The sequence below is a fragment of the Megalobrama amblycephala genome, linkage group LG20 (assembly GCF_018812025.1).
Source record: "Megalobrama amblycephala isolate DHTTF-2021 linkage group LG20, ASM1881202v1, whole genome shotgun sequence".
Taxonomy (NCBI): domain Eukaryota; kingdom Metazoa; phylum Chordata; class Actinopteri; order Cypriniformes; family Xenocyprididae; genus Megalobrama; species Megalobrama amblycephala.
The window spans coordinates 25308141-25325950 of NC_063063.1; the positions used below are offsets into that span (position 1 = coordinate 25308141).

The 17810-nt window shown below is 36.9% G+C and overlaps 1 protein-coding gene and 1 long non-coding RNA gene across 2 annotated transcripts in view; one reads left to right on the forward strand and one right to left on the reverse strand.

The window, feature by feature from the left end:
• The first annotated feature begins 454 nt into the window (after positions 1-454).
• Positions 455-17810, forward strand: part of LOC125255247 — a 44888-nt gene continuing 27532 nt past the window's right edge. Inside the window, exons 1-3 of the long non-coding RNA XR_007181867.1 lie at positions 455-733; positions 13920-14103; positions 15840-15930. This is a non-coding gene — a long non-coding RNA (uncharacterized LOC125255247). The remainder of the gene's footprint in view (positions 734-13919; positions 14104-15839; positions 15931-17810) is intronic.
• The window catches only part of si:ch211-216b21.2 (heparan sulfate glucosamine 3-O-sulfotransferase 3A1), a 46213-nt gene continuing 29692 nt past the window's right edge, over positions 1290-17810 (reverse strand). The window contains exon 2 of the mRNA XM_048170295.1: positions 1290-5309. Coding sequence (XP_048026252.1) covers positions 4688-5309 — 622 coding nt within the window. The 3' untranslated portion in view covers positions 1290-4687. The remainder of the gene's footprint in view (positions 5310-17810) is intronic.

A 17810-nucleotide genomic window follows, 5' to 3' on the forward strand; every position in this document is an offset into this window, starting at 1 on the left:
ACCATTGGGACCTTGTTTTCTCTCTGATATATAATACAATTTTTATAATATTTTCATATCTATTTCACAATATTTTTATCTAAGTGAGGCTTCCTTCCTGGGTAGATAAAGGTGTAATTGTCTTAGAATATATCAGTGTTATTTTAGTATCATTGAGCTCTATTAAAGTTTTTATTAATATTTTGACTAAGTTTTTATTTTTATATTTTGTTTTCATTTGAATTTGTTTAGTTGAAATTTTAGTAGTTTTCTTGTTTAGATTTTTATAAATTTTATTTTAGATTTAGCTTTAGTTATTTTAGTACATCAAGATAAACTAAATGAAATGTTTTTTATTTTATTTTATTTCAGTTAAAGTTTATTTTGTCCGTTAATGAATGTTTAACTATAGACAGACAGACAGATAGATGGATAGATAGATAGATAGATTATTAAAAGAGTGTCATGTGATTTTTATACATTTAAAACAAATCTCTAAAAAAGTTAAAAAAAATGCCCCTAAACATCAAATGTTGCCCCTTAGTAAAAAGTCAAGTTTTAATATCACTATCTGTGTCCCATTTTGTCTCTCTGTCTTATTGCAGAGCACATGGTCTTGTTGAGGCAGGATGAGTGTGTTATCAGGACTAACAAGAGAGTGAAAGAGGGTAATTGTGTACAAGTGACTACACACAGGTGTCTTCACCCTCCCAGTGTTGAGTTGGCACAGGCCCTCGCTGACAGCTGGGAACAGGTACAGTCTTTTGTGTGTGTGTTTGTGGCCTTCATATTCAGTTCTGCCTCAGTGTTCCATTGTCTTTACTATGTAAATGCAGCTTAGATGGTTAAATAGATGGAATAAAAGACCAATCAAATATGACATCATTGAAATTCAAATGTGACATCATTGTTAGAATGTTCAGCATTCAAAATCTGATCAACAGCAATGTAAAGGCTGGAATACACTACACGACTTTTGCCCAGATTTTTGCCCGTATTTTCAGTCTGGGCATGTTGACGCTAGTTACCGAAAGTCTGCAGAGTTTTGGCAGTCGGAGTTGACAGATTTTGGAAAAAAACACATTGTGTATGATATGGAATTTAGCTTCAGACTATGATTCAGTCCACTCAGAGGAGGATATCAAATACGTTTGATATTTTAAACCGATTTTAGGGCACATATTGTTTTCATTTGGAAAAAATATTATTTTTAATTCTCATTCTAACCTGTCTAAAATGATCCATTTTTAAGTGGCTCCTTTAGGTGTGTCTGTAAACGGCCACCGTTATGATTGGCTAACATCATTGCATAGGAAAACGTATCAGCACCGCCTGACTATTGCATGTGAGTAAGTGTTTTTAAAACATTATCCATATAAAACTGAAAAATTTACAGACAAAGCGTAATAAATTACTTACGAGTAGTGATGAAGCTGCCGTCAGATCCAATAGCTGAAGCTGACTGCTTCATCTGTCAACAAAAGTTTCTTTGCAAACTCTTCATTACTGTGCCTTGTTTACAAAACAATCTGCAGTCAAATGCTCCGAACAAACATATAATCCTCCGCAATATAGGGCACCGTTGAAATTAATCCAACCTCTTGTTTCTGATGCTGGGATCCTTCTGAAGTCTGTACAGAGATGCAAACGAGTTGTTAATACAGGACGTGTCAAAGCGAATGTTCTTTTATTCTTTCAGTTGTCCTGTTGTCGGCAGACTCAATCATGTGTAGTAGCTCAAAAATTGAATGGTCATATGTACTGCATCTAGTGTAGACAGCATCAGTGATTATAATGGCTTCCATTTGCTTTTGATGTGACACCTGGTGTGGGCAAGGGTCAGCCGTTAAACGACTGAACGCCAGTGGGCGGAGCCTATGATGCAATCATTTATAACTTTTCATCTACGTCTTATTCTGGAGACAATCATATGCAAATATATTTGGCTTGACGTCACAAATCCCACAATATCAAAACAAGCCATTTTTGGAGCTTGATTAAATAAATGCTTTGTTTATAATGAGGAGGGCATTTTATGCTATTATATGTCAAAAGATCAAGGCAAAATTGATTTCTCATGTCATGACCCCTTTAAGATTTTAAAAGTCATGTGTTGTATTGAATGCAAAATTTCAACATTTAAAAAATGTGAAGTTTGCAAAAACTGAACTAAGGCTGAAATTATTTTCAACAAGTTGTGAATTGTTTTGAATTGATTACAGAAATGTTGACTGAACTTAAAGTTATTTGCAAATCAGCAAGTGACTGAGATATTTGAGAAACTTTTACATCATGCAAGCATTGTAGATTTACATTGATGGATGATTATTTGACATATGGATTATTGCATGTGTTTAAGCACTTGTGGGCTCATTAGTAAGTTCTCAATCCCTAAATTCGACAGCTTTATATAGATGTCCTTGATTAGGATTGTGATGTGGTCGAGCCGAACAGCTGCAATAGAGTCTGTAAGAAACCCAACCTGTGGAATTTAATTTAGTTGCGAGTCAGGTTAACACGCTGTTTAAGTTCATAATGAACACTGTCAGATTCCAGCCTCACTGCAGAGTCTCTTTTTAAACAAACGCACGGAGTGGATCGACGGGACTCAGGGGAGCACGGAGGCCAGCGATGAAAACGAAAACAAACAAAAGCCAAGGAACGAGGGATTGTTGGAGAGCTGGTGGCTGTCAAGAGCCTTAAAGCAGAGATACATTTGCATGTGATAAACAGAGAGAGCGAGCAAAAGATAAAGGTTGGGTTAAAAATTCAATTCCTCCTCAAGAGGTTTTTGTGGTTGCCAGTGCAAGTGGACCATCCAAATATCCATTTTGTCCATGTCTTGCTGTCTCCGTTTCCAGCGGTGCTCAACAAACGGTCGTTAACCAGCCAAATTAGAAAAGCGAACTCCCGACAGGCTTATGCACAATCCAGAAAATAATAAACCCACAATGACGAGCATCTTCTGGAGGCCTCGAAGCATCCTGGAGCCGCCTGGCATGGACAGAGATAAGCTAAGACAATGAGGCTGGATGGAGCAGGACAGATAGGACTGCAGCCAGTGGAGGATGAGGGCTGCTGTCTGCTGCCATGGTCTTGAGCCTTTCTGGAGCCACGAAACACTCTGCATTTTGATTATTGTTTTGTAATTTCATTTATGTAGCATTAACTAAGAACTGAGTGTCATAATTGTCCAATAAGCTCTGTATTTATTTAGGTTCTTACTGATGTAGGATTGCGAATAGAATCACAGTCTGGGAAATGCTAATTTTAAAAATGTTTTTTATTAAAAGTGTGCTTTATAAAATCCATTATTCATATTAAATAAACTATAAAAGCATAATGTCACCGATAATATTGCAAAGGAAAAAATGAATTAATTCCCTCTGAACTTAAAGGTGATGTGTGTAATTTCTGCTCCACCAAAAGGAAATGCAAAAAATAATGACACCCACCCCAAACTTTTTGAGGAAACCAACCTATGGATGGCTTTTTTAAAGGTAGAGTTTTAAAGCATTTTAACATTGAAAAATTACACATATCACCTTTAAATTGAGAAACACTATTTAGTGTCTTAGAGGCACTGCTGCTTTGTAACAGTGTCATTCTCTTTCACATACATTCACTTCATACACACAGCTTTAAATGGACTCTTAAAAGCTTGCCATCCAGTCAAATCACAATTTGAACAAGCATTTGCTTGTTCTGTGAAACCAAAAACCCAAACCTGGGGGAAATGACATTGCATTCTGCATGTTTACCACATTGGCAGCCATTTTGTTGTCTTTGATCCATTGACACAAGAAATATTTTGAGATAACATTGTTTCATAACTCAAACATCTTTCAGTCAATATAAAAAAGCAATCTTAGTGAACTGGATGGTAAACATTTAAATGTGCACATTTGAGACCACATTAAAAGTTTTAGAAAAGGCATTGTGTTATATGGTCCGAAATACAAAAGAAATCACCCACCCTCCACATGCAAAAAAAGTGAAGGGAGGTGTTTAGTGAAGATTATTCAAAACATGTAAACTGTATATGTATATTTCTTTAAATAAATACATTTAAAAAAAAATACACGTTTTTATTGTTTTGATATTTTCTTCCAAATAATTGCAAAGGTATATAAGCAGCTATTGTTTTTCTACATTAAATATGGCAGAAGGACAAATCTGATCTCCAACTTCCAGACACAGTGGATAATTCACAGTTCAACATCCAAATGCATAGTTCTAGAGAGATCTTTTCAGCTGTCTCTCTTAGGTTCTCTTACGGTACAGTATGTGGCTGTTGAAATTACTAATAAGGCCAAAACCTGATGGTAAAAAATAAATAAATTCCCACACTATTTTAATCAACAAAGGCAATGTTTAACCCTTTTTGTCTGTATATTTTTGCCTGATGAGGATGTAAGAGATCAAAATTGGAATCTGGAATCTGAAATTGAATAGAATCTGGAACAGCAATAGCAGTTTGAGGACATTTACTCTTGTTTTTGACATTTGTTCCTAGTGTTCTGTACCTAACTTGAGTTGGATGTGGACTTTTCTCTACACTTTTGCTCCAGTTTTTCCATAGCCAGATTGGACCAATTTAGTTTTTTTGAGAGACAAGAACTGTTATCAAAGTTTTGTTGCTGGTGAGGTCACAGTAAGGTTGTTTCTCCCTTTTTCCAACACTCAGGGTCTATCTCACGGTCTAATGTTAGTCATCCCATCCAAATTTCCTGCCTGTCATCTGGTAGAACTTCATGTTGAAAGGCCTGTAGAAGTCTCGAAGTCTCTGCACGACCTCAGGGTCAATGTTTGGGTGGGTCCGCCCTTTGGTTTTACCCAGGCAATGGGGCTTGCTGCTGCCCTCTGCCTTTTTGAGACAAGGGAAGCCCTTGGTCTGGTTGAAGTAGAAGTGTTTGTCTGTTATGATCCTCTTGAGCCCCAAGAAGTCCTGCACGCGGCCCAGCTCTCCGGCCGGGTCGCTGATCAGCCGCTCTCCGCTCACGAACAGGATCTGGCTCATGGGGAAGAACTGCAGCCAGTTGTCCAGGTGTTTGGCGTAGATGCCGATCTGAATGGCGCTCCACGAGGTGTCGATCAACCCAGTAGTCCTGTTTTTGAACGTCAGGCTCTCAAAAGTAGGAATGTCGGGCTTCTTGGACAGCGTCTGTGTGTAGTCAGAGATGGCTCGTGTGACGGGGTCCCGGACCACCACGATCAGCTTGGTGTGGCGGGACATGGCGTAGATTCGGGCCGGAGCCTCGCGGGTCACAAAGTAGCTTGGTGTTTTCTCCATGGTGATCTGGCCCTCCAGGGTCTTTGGCATCAGGTCTCTGTAAAGAAATAGAGATAAGTTGATGTAATTATAGTAGCAGTTATGCTAACATCCAATATGTACACGAATGGTCAAAAGATAAGTGTATATATATTTATATATTGTCATGACTCATTATGCATATTTTTCAGTAGTTTAATTGGTAAACTGTATCTAAAGCTTTGTTCTCTCACTTTAAAACACCAAAGACACTCAAGAGTTGTTCTCAAAGTTGATCTCTGTTCATTACTGAGAGAATGCCTGCTTTTCTCCTAGGCTCTTAGTGCTAATCGAGACTCCATTAGACCATCAAGCAGCGACCTCAACATCACATGACCCTAGACCCTATCTTCTATCACATAGGTTTCTTTTCCTTTGTAGCACATTTAATGACAAGACAAATTATCTGCCAAAACTGCAAGAAGATGTATCTGACAAAAAACAACAACAGAAAAATACGTTTCAGCACTGGCTTTTAAAGATAGTTCTCTCTTAAGAAAGATAACCATTTATTTTGTTTCCATTACAGGCCAGCAGGGGCATGTGATTTTTCTCTTGTGCACGGTCGAATCTTGAGGAGGAAGAAAAGAGTCTAATCTGTTTGTCCATGCCGCTCTCACTCTCTCTTCCCCACTGCTCTCTAGTGCCTTCAGGACACTGACCTGAACCAAAGAGGATAAAAGCAGTGGATTAATGATTTACAGCACTCCACTCCACCATTTAGAGCCTCATAAGGCCCGTTCGCTTCAAATTCAGCCCAAGTGCAGAATGCAGCCCTCAATTATTTATCTCCCTCCACTAGGGGCTTAGGCCTTGACAAAATGGCCTCCCTCAACCCCGATGGCAGTTTATGGGCCGTAATGGCATTAGTGGGCCGGGGGTCAGCAGCTTTAGATAGCCCTTTAGGTCGCTCTGAAAAAGGCCCTCATTTTTCATTGGCAATTGTATTTCTTGTCACATCCCACCACAAATTCATGCCTCCTGATAAAAACAAGAGCCCAGCGACTTTCCAGCATGTGGCAGCAAGTGTTTATGTGCTGTGCAGCTGGGCCGTTTCGCTCAAGTGAACACCGTAGGTTGCTGATTGAGTCGGGTGTGCAGCACTCCCACAGACGGAAGAAGTTACTGGAGCACAAATTAAAGTGGTGATGTAACACGCAGCAAAACTTTTTTGCATACTAATAACTTGTTTTTCCATTTAGCCAATGTTTTAAGTGACTTTCAGTATGCTTATAACAGGGTCAGTACCCCAAATGTTACCTGGGATAAAGTGTTTTGCTCATGAGGATAACGGTTGTTCAAGCAACGCATCTAGTGAGGTTCGAACTTGCACAGGTCATCAGCTAGGAGTTTTAACGACCAGCTCTACCACCTATACAAAATTAATAAATTAAGATATTTTTGATGAAATCTGAGAGCTTTCCTATAGACTGGAATGTCATAACCAATTTCAAGGCCCAGAAAGGTAGTAAAGACATTGTTAAAATAGTCCATGTGACTACAGTGGTTCAACCGTTATGAAGCGACAAGAATAATTTTTGTGCTCAAAAACAAAACAAAAATAATGACTTTATTCAACAATTTCTTCTGTATGTTTCTGTCAATAGGGAATCCAGAAAGCTCTTGGATCTCATCAAAAATATCTTAATTTGTGTTCCGAAGATGAACGAAGGTCTTGCGGGTTAGGAACGACATGAAGGCGAGTAATTAATGACATAAATTTCATTTTAGTTTGAACTAACCCTTTAATATCCTAGCAAAGTGCATATGCACTATAAATGTCTCATCATATTGTTTTGCATTTAAATGTGACAAATTAATTTGTTTGTTTGTTAGTTCATTAATTATAGCATGCATGCACGCACGTATTCTGTTTGACAGGTTGACTGAACTACATAAATTCACTACTAAATGTTTCTAAATATGCCCCAAAGTACATTATGAAAACCAGAAAGACAAATGTGCAATATTAATTCATAATTCATTCATGGCCATGTGAGCTCCACCTGTGAGTAGATACCCAAAGGCCGGGTGGGCCCAACTTGCCGATGTGGCATCATATCCTGCAGATTGTGGGGCCATCAGGGACAAACTTTGTCCATGGCAAAATGCACAACATTGCCTCTTTTATGAAATAGACATGAGCTTGGTCCAAAGATGGCATTTATTTTTAATAAGTTGCATCCTTCTTGTTGTCAAGGCAAAATAGTTGTGCTGAAAGTAAGTCCAGGTACCAACATCCCACAAATTAAAGTAGTAGGTATTGAAGGTTGGTAAGTATTGGAAGGTATTGGAAAAGAACACCAAAGACTGCTAACCTTCTCCTTATCTGTTCCAACGAAGAATGGAAATCATAGAGGGTTTGGGAACACCATTAATAAATGATGACAAAATATTCCTTTTAGGGTGCACTAACCCTTAAAATTATGAGTACAAGAAATGAGTAAAAGACCGGAATCATCTTTTGGGATGCGATTGTTTGAAACAAACCAGCAGTCAGGATAAATCTTCTTTCTGTCACATCACAAGGCCATTTCTCAGACATTAGAGCCCCTAGAGAGTTTAAAAGTTAAACAAACTCTTGTGTGCTTGTAAGTATCGAATGATATAAGAGAGAGGGAGGGAAAAGGGAGACCAGGGAAGACGGAGCGAAAGAGAAAAGATGGACAGCTTTCACAGCTTTACCGTTCTCTGAGGGACACTATAAAAGGGAGGGTGCTAGTGAAAGAGAATTTTCCTCCATTCCCTGGAAAGGGAAATTGAGGCTTTCTCTAACAGATGTTTATTGGCGGCGCAAATGATGTAACACTTGAAGTAGCTTTGCCTCCGAGCACAAATGATTTACAGTCCTTTCAGAGCAGTGTTTGATGTCTTCTTCACGCTGTAAGAATATGACTCCCTGTACACACATTCAGCCATTTAATACAGGCAGAAAGCCTCAGCCATTAAACACATCCGGTTCATTGCCGGGTCCGACACGTAGCGATCCAACTTAAGAATTTCGGCAAATGCTTTGTCTCATATGCAGACAATAAGCTTTAAAGGGACAGTTCTAACCAAAAATGTAAACTGTCATCATTTACTCACCCGCAGGTTGTTTCATACCTGCATGACTTTCTACTGTGGAACACAAAATCAAATATTGAATACCGTCTTTTCAGTGCAGTTACAATTATGAACGATGCAAAAAGGACCATAAAACTACTATAACATACAATCTAAGGCCCCATTTACACTTGGTATTAAGATGCGTTTTGGTCGATCGGATCACAAGAAGTGGACAGGAATACATCCGTTTACACCTGTTGTTTTAATCCGTCTCTTTTGCCCACTTTCAACCACTTCTGTCCTGATTTCTTTGAGGGGAGGGTCTGTGGGCGGGTAAATGTATGGGTTTTTTTAGATCTTTTGAACTAATGGACAAAATAAGTTTCTGCAATTTACATATAAAAGCAATCTGGTCGAATGCTTTTTCGGGAAGTGGTCTCAAAACAGTTCACACCTGTATTTAGTGCTGTCCACTTGTGATTCACATCTTAATACCATGTGTAAACAGAACCTAAGAGAAGTATTGATATTCGATTCATGTTTTAATTGTTCTTTTGAGTCAGATCTTTTCAAATAATCATTCGGTTGTTGAGTTCAAAACAAACTCAATAACATGGTCGAATCACCCACTTATTGGAGGGGAAGATTAACTGTAATTAACTTAACTTTTGGTTTGTTTCACACCTAGAGCTATTGTATGACTTCAGAAGATGTGGAATATAGTGAATGATTCATTTGAAATGTTTTCATGGTGATTTTGTGTCGTTTTTGATGCTTGAAAGCTTAAGTTAATGAATTTCACTGAAAATATTAAACATCTCTATGTTTGTGCTCTGCAGAAAAAAGAAATTTATACCAGTTTGGGCAACATGAGGGTGAGTAAATGATCACAATGTGAATGTTATGTGAACTACGCCTATATATGAGATATACTGGATCTTGATGTGAAATTCATGTCCAAAATCTAATTGATTAAAAAACATTTTCATAAGCATGTATTAAAACCTGCATGAAAAATTTCTCTTCACTTTTTGTCTTTGGAAAAGGCACTATGGCATATTACACAAATTCATTCAACCTTTTCTTAAGGCATTCTGCTCCATTTGTGTTTAATGCAAATGAACTGCTGCCAAGCATCTCTCTTCATATCAGGGCAGATTTACGTCTTCCTGCTGCAGTGCAAGTGTGCCGTACAGGGACACACGGGGGCACAGAGAGTCAAACGGGCGGTAATCACAAAAGGCACGAGAGTACAGGGGCCACACCGCTGTAGATTCATGTCTCCCCATAGAGAGGTAAAGCACCCATAAATATCTTCCACAACTCCACGCTGGCAACCAGGGCAGATAATTGTCATCTAATTGGCTCAATATTTCTAGCCTTTGGCCAGACAGTCTCTTTCTCTTTTTCTCACCGCTGAACTCCAGTGGAGGTCAGCGGAGTGTGTCTGTGATTTACAACGACCGTCACAATCTGTGCGTGTGTGAGTCTGTGCGTTTTGAAATAACACGAATTAACTACAACTGTCTGACTTTGTGACCCTGTCAGCCGGTACTTTATGTAGCTGCGATGGTTCACCTGTCCTGAAGCGGCCCGGAGGTCGCGAGTATATGCGATAGCTAATCACTGCTGACGGACAGCAGAGCAGGTTGTGCTGGAAATGATATGCGTTTCTACTCTGAGATCACTCAACCATCAAGAAGGTTCTGGCTGTTGTGAAAGGCAAAAGCATTGCAAGCTGTTTTTGTGTGACATGAGCTTATTTGCCATCCACAGAGTTTAGAGAAATGTAGATTGTCTCATGTCATCTATTGTAGTGTTTTTCACCTCACTTTTCAGCACATACTTTGTCTTGCATTCAAGGCAAAGAGTGACATCTGTGTGTGAGAGGTTGTGCTTGAGCAATGCAGATGGTATTAGAGTGACGGAAGTCATTGCATCATTACCATTACACAGATCTATGGAATACTTGATTCTGATTGGTCAATCGCAGCATTCTGCAGTCAAATATTTGTATATAATGACTGCTAAATTACATAATTGAACAGGCTGTGATAGGCGACATGTTCCTATAAGTAGTCGGCTGATGCGAGCTTGACTGACGTGACCTGCCACGTTATGCTAGATAGCATATCACAAAATAATAAATAAATAATAAAAGAATTATTTTATATAAGTATAAAATATAATTAAATAATATAAATAAAGGTATTTTTATTTTATATTTTATTAATTATAATAAATAGATGATAGACCATGACAGAACATGGCCGTCCAAAAATAAGGTAATTCAATCTGAGTTTAGGAAAGTGCAAAATTAGCAAAAAAGCTCTGGAATTCAAGCTCCTTGGATTTATAGCTGCAGGTTATGCAGGGAAATCTGCAGAAAGGTTTACTATATTTCATTTCATAAAGCGAATAAACTGGATAAAACTGTAGGGACATATTTCTCAAGGAGACTAAATATGGGAGATGAAATTTTTAAACAAATGGTTCATTTCATGACATATATAAGAATGTGTACACGGCACGCACACACAAAGATTTTCACTGGATCCTTATGGTATTAATTCAGTCAGTGATTTAAACTCCTGTCATAATCCAATAAAATCTAATTTAGGCATTCTAGCAAAGTTTCCAGACCTGAGACACACACACGCACACACACGCACGCACACGCACACACACTGTACTTTATTCAAACCACAGTCAAAAAAGGCCCAGTACAAAGGAAAATGTACACCGAAAGAAAAGTTTCTTTTACTGTAAGCCGCTCTACTTTCACTGTAACAGGAATGATGGGGAAGCCGGAAATTTGCTTAGTGTATCTACAAAAAATACTATATTGACTGCTATTTATTTAACCATATTTTGGACAAATAAATCTTTCCACAGGAAGTGTGGTAGAGTGTTTTTCTTTTCTTTTTCCCCCTTTCTATACCAACTACCTTTGCACAATTTAATAAAACTTTTATAGAGTTAGCTTTACAGTCTGTTCTTATAAATATATCAGCAGCATTTTAAGCACAGTGTGGCTTTTGCTGTCGCTCTCTCTGTCTAAGTCTCTCTGTGCCTCGAGTGACTCCCAAGTATATTGTGTAAGAGAGGAAAAATAAGCAGTATCTCTGTGGCAACCTTCTTGTGAATAATTCACCCTCTCTAACTGTAGAGAATGATGGGCTGGAATGAAAGACAGAGAGAAACCACACTCTGTGCCATCAGAGGATGAACATGCTTTTACGTTCCACCGGTTAAAATCCACGCACACACACACTTAGACATGAAGAACCTCGTCTTCTCCTTCTTATGGCCTTCCGTTATGAGATGGGAAACTTTAATGTTGCATTTGCTTTGAGGGAAAACCCTGACCACTCCTCTGATCCTCTTGGCAGCTAAACTGGGCTGTGGATTGAAAAGTGAATGCTTGAAATGAGCTGAGTGTGGCTGAAGACATTTGTGGATTTATAGTCCTGATCCCCCACCCCGCTGCCGTCGCAGAAACAGACGAAACAGCACGGGTTACTAGAGAGGCAGTTCACGCATTAGTGTGGGTGTGTGCCACTGAAGAATTGTTGAAGTGTGTGTGTGTAGTTGTGTTCGGAATAACACACTAAAAACTGCTCTTACTATTGCTGTAGTATGCATACTCTGTGTTCATAGAATACCCTTAATTTTTACAAAATGAGAAGTATACAGCACAGTTTACTGCTTGGGATACTGTATGCTATGAAGCACCTAAAGAGACATGGTGAAGAAAATAAATGCTGATTTTCAGATAAATGCTGTTCTTTTGAACTTTCTATTCATCAAGGAATCCTGAAAAAAAAAAAAAGTACACAACTGTTTTCAACATTGAACTGGACTGAAGACTGGAGTAATGATGCTGAAAATTCAGCTTTGCCATCACAGGAATAAATTACTTTGTGAAATATATTCAAATAGAAAACAGTTATTTTAAATTGTAATAATATTTCACAATATTACTGTTTTTTTACTGTATTTTTAATTAAATAAATGTAGCCTTGGTGAGCAGACGAAACTTCTTTTAGAAACATTAAAAATCTTAGTGGTTCCAAACTTTTGGACTGTACTGTATATATATATATATATATATATATATATATATATATATATATATATTTTTTTTTTTTTTTTTTTTTTTTCGGAGTATGCCGTAATACAGTAGACTTGACTTCCATTACCACAAATATCAAGGAAATTTGATGATGTTGAATGATTGAATGAATGATTTTTAGTATGTTTTTTTTTACTCATTATGTGATTGGACTGCCTAAGATCATACCTGCAAACTAGTCACTTTTTCAATGAAATGCGCTGTTTTGATTCAGAATATGTAATTTATGTGAATTGTGTAGATCCATAGAGTTTTTTGGGCTACTTTCCCATAGACTGGAGTTAGACCATAGACGTCTCTCGAGCTGTCGCAATCTTTTTTGGCTCTCTGTGGCGTGACAGATTGCTGTAGCATCTCAGTCTCTTCCGCTTTACTAATTACAACGTGAAATAAACTTGAATGAACATCAGAAGGTATATGTTGAAAAATGCAGTACAACTTACTGAAATATGTATCGTCACATGTAATCGCTCAATCAGTGTTTCAACCACGGAAAAGCGTCAATAAAACCGCTTGTAAACAATCTCACATTTACCTCAGAAAAGCCATTCAATGTACAAAAACACATTAGTCAGCTAGAAAAATTACATTTGAGAGGAGCATTTTGCTAAATATATGCACTATATTGTATATTCATTGTATTTTTACTTGTACTTTTACTTACCTGTTCTTGAATATTGAATGTATGTTTGAATAAATCTGCTTTATGAAAGGCACCATTTAAATGTTAATATAAAAAAAAAAAAATGAATCAATTAATTTTAACCTTTAATATTATAATGATCTACCAACTGTGGTTCCCTGTAGTTTACAGCATTAGTTAAGAGATATTTTTTTTCTTTGAGGAAATTTGCCATGTACTTTACCTGATAGGGCCCAATTTAATCAATATTAATCAAATCGAGTCCAATTGTGATATTTGTGTCAATGCCCAGCCCTAGTGTCAATAATTTTTTTTTCTTTTCACTTTAAGCAAATATTGTCTTTTCCCTCTATTTTCTTGTCAGATTGCACCAGAATGCTTTGTTTACATGTTAAAATCATAAAAAAAAATTATCCTGGGGTAAGATATATTGGAGTATTATAATGGATTCTACACCCCTGATCACTATGATAATTGTGATGCAAAATAAATCTTTGCATATGTGTTTCCAAGTGTGGCCGGGTATGTGCATATGTGTGTGTTTGTGTGGTAGGCTCAAGCTAAAGGCTTTGGTGTAAGTTTGAAACTACACTTCAACATGACATCTGCATTACTTTTTAATGTCTTTCTGACCCACTTGTTTCTGAGTTGCAGAGTCGCAGTCATAGAGGAGTTACAGACACCACATACAGCGACAAGATTATTCTTAAATATATTAAGGCTTGTTTCTCTCTATTTATTTCACCAGCAAGTCTCTTTATCTTTCTATTCCTGTCTTACACACACTCTCTCTTCTTTTTCAGCAAATTCAGGAGGATATCAAGAACTTGAGAGTGATAAGACACCTAAACTTAATGCCAAGTCTCATTTTTGAGGTTTTGTATTCCCTGAAGATCAGCTTAATACCTAAAGGGGTGCTGGTTCCTCCAACTTGTCCATGTGGAAACACGATTGGAACAACTTTTTCAGTAAATCTGCATCTGTGAGGTACTGAAAATTCATGTCAAATGATTGGTCAAGTGAAAGTGTTTAACTTAATCTCACTAGGGTGCTGGATGCCATATGTTTATTAAGAGTCAGCAATGAATAGAAAAAAAAAAAATCTCAATGAAAAAAAAAAAAAAAGGCTGTGTGTTCGATTGCTGAGCTGTGCAGAGATTAGTTAACTTTAAACGGCCTATTCTTTAGTATATCCTCTTCCGTTTAAGCCCTCCGTTAAGAGGCAATGATTTTCTGCCAGGTTCAGTCTTTCTGCCAGGCGTGGATACGATCCCTCAGGAGGAAGCTGGGGACGATTAGACGTCTGTTACACCAGACCTATTAAAAATCCCCCAGTAAGAACCGCATAAGGAAAAAAATAACAAAGAAACCTGACCTCTGCAAAACAACAATCACTCCGTGCCCAGTTATAGACTGTTTGATTTCACAGTATTTTAAAGTAATATGTTGGATCTTTATCTCTTTAACTTTATTAATAAGGTAAACAGAGAGATGTACTTTAGCTATATATAATTAAATATAATTCCAGAACAGTGAAAATATCTGTCTTTGTGCATTTTTGTTTAGTGACTTTTATAGTGACAATTCCAGGCACTTTTTGATGATACTAGTAGCAAGCAATAATAAAAAAAAAATAAAACCATCTCGAGATTAAAGTTGTTAAGATGTCGTTACAAAGAAAAATGTCGTTAAATTTCGAGAAAAAAGTCGAGATAAAATGTTGAGAATAAAGTCATTAAATTAACGAATTTATTCTCGTAATTTAACGACTTTTTTCTCGTAATTTAATGAGTTTATTCTCGTAATTTAATGAGTTTATTCTCGTAATTTACTGACTTTATTCTCGTAATTTAATGACTTTATTCTCAACATTTTATCTCGACTTTTTTCTCGAAATTTAACGAGTTTGTTCTCGTAATTTAATGACTTTATTCTCGTAATTTAATGACTTTATTCTCGTAATTGAATGACTTTATTCTCAACATTTTATCTCGACTTTTTTCTCGAAATTTAACGACTTTTTTCTCGTAATTTAACGAGTTTATTCTCAACATTTTATCTCGACTTTTTTCTCGAAATTTAACAACTTTTTTCTCGTAATTTAACGAGTTTATTCTCAACATTTTATTTCGACTTTTTTCTCGTAATTTAACAACTTTAACCTCGAGATTGTTTTATTTTTTATTATTGCTTGGCCCTAATCCTCTTCCGTAGAATTGTGATATAAACTCGCAATTGCGAGGAATATTTTTTCTCAGAATTGTGTTTATATCTAGCAATTTTGACTTTATAACATGCAATTGAATTATAAAGTCAGAATTGTGAGATATAAACTAAATTCTGAGAAAAAAAAGTCAGAATTGCTAGATATAAACACAATTTTGATAAAAAAAAAGTCAGAATTGTGAGTTAAAAAATCGCAATTATCTTTTTTTTTTATTCAGTGGCGGAAAAAAGCTTGTATAGTTAAATGATAATAATTCAAATAATTCAAAAAGCATCTGTAAATTTGTCAGGTTTCTCAGGCATTTTCATTGATTTACAATTTTAAACCTTTATTGATATTTGGGCACTTTTAGCTTTTAGAAGCATGAAAATAAACTTTGACTAAATTAGCAAAAATATATTCACAAATACACACTTTTTTACGCTTGTACCAAAACCATGCTGAACCAGAAACACACATGCTGTGACCACATTATGTTCTTCTCTGTTTTCTACAGCTGAGGTGATCAAACCCAACACATATGGCAGCCATGCTGCGGTGATGCTCGCAGTATCATTAGTCTGGCACTCCTACAGTGAAATCTGCAGGTACTTGCTTCTTCGAAATGACTTTCAGACCTCTAGCACGTCTGCATGTCTCTATTATAACAGAGGCTCAGAGGATTCGCTCCACATGTCAGAGTTCTTCCTGTTAGTTGTGACGCTGTGGGTGAGAGACCTGCACTGACTGCTAGTTCAAGTTGCGCTGTAGGCACTACTGTGATGTTTTGCTTGGTATTTTACCCCTTCTGTGTTCTCTATGAGGGCTCTAATATCATTGCCGGTGGGTTTTGATCCCTCTGTCTGCAGATACAGTCTGCAAAGTAAAGAATCAGATTCTTGCTTTATTAGATTTCCAACTCTAAATTCTGATTAGATGAGTCTGGATTAGTACTGTTGACAAATTTTAAAAATCAATTGTAAATTCTCAGAATTTGGAATTTTTGCAAGTTTCATTCTTGATGTTTTGGATATTAAAGAGCCCTATGTGAAGCAGACACTTTGTGGAAAGAGCTTGCACAGATACATATGTTGTTATAAACAACCAGTGAATAATTTAAATAATAATTAAATATTTTGAAGCCATACAATAGCGTTAGGTGAAGTACAGACCTAAATTTATGTCATTATTCACTCATAATATTCACTTCCGTTAACCACTGTGAACAGAACACTGAGTCAGTGAGTTGAACTCAAAAACTGGATTAGTCATTTATTCATTCATGAATAGATCATTGTGAGCAGAATAAACTGCTTCATTGGAAAGATGTGACTCAAAAGAATGGTTTGGTCATGAATTTCACATTGTTATTTTTTCTTTCTTACAGTGGACCCACTTTATATTAAGTGGCCTTAACTACTATGTACTTACATTTAAATTAATCATTTGATACAATGCACTTATTGTGTACATACATGTTTTTACATTGTACTTATATTTTAAAAATACCTGCATGTAATTACATCTGTAATTAATTTCTGTAATTGCATTTATAATTACACTGTTGACCCATCCCTTACACCTTAACCAACCCTTAAACCTACCCATACCAGCAAAGCTTTCCCTAACCTTACCCGTACCCCACCTCAATAGCAGAAAAAGTGTTTTGCAATTCAATATGAACCCAATAAGTACATTGTACTTATTTTTTGATGTAAGTACATAGTAGTTAAGGCCACTTAATATAAAGTGGGACCCTTACAGTTTTGGCCTGTTCCTCATAAAAATTGGCTTTTAAATACTTAGTAGTATATTTAGGCGGCTTTTTAAAAAATGTATATGATAGATTTATGTGCTTTTGAGTCCTTTTTTAAGCTTGAAAGCTTTGGACCCCATTGAAATTGCATAGAAAAACTTTCTTCTAACTTTCTCCTGTTATATTCCTCAGAAGAAAGAAAGTAACTCATATGTATGACATTAGGGCGAGTAAATGATGACAGAATTGTTATTTTTGGTTGAATTATTCCCTTAATCTATATAGTCGACAATTAAGAAAGAGTAGTCATGTAGAAAATTGGTGTCAGAGCAAAGACCATCGTAACAAAAGGTTCCTGCTTCAGGGATTCTCATTTGTATCACGAACACCATGAACGAAACTTGCAAAAAAGGTCATTTTGTTATGTCTAGTTCTCGTTCTGAGAGGAGGACCAGAAGAGATGGTGCAGCATTATCCCAAAGAGAGAAAATCATCAGAGCCACTATAAATCAAACTGGGTGAAGATGACATGAACAAGCTGCTCTGTGCTCAAACTCTGCTCTTTTGTGTGTGGCTCTGGTAACAGGGCTATAAATTAGACACTGTGCTCTCACTGCTTGTCTAATATGGACCAGCAGTTCTGAAACCAATGCCCCATGGCTGTGAAATCAGCCCATGAGGCTCGTTCATCATCTGGATTTTTTAATCCGTTGAAATAGAGAGACTGATGTC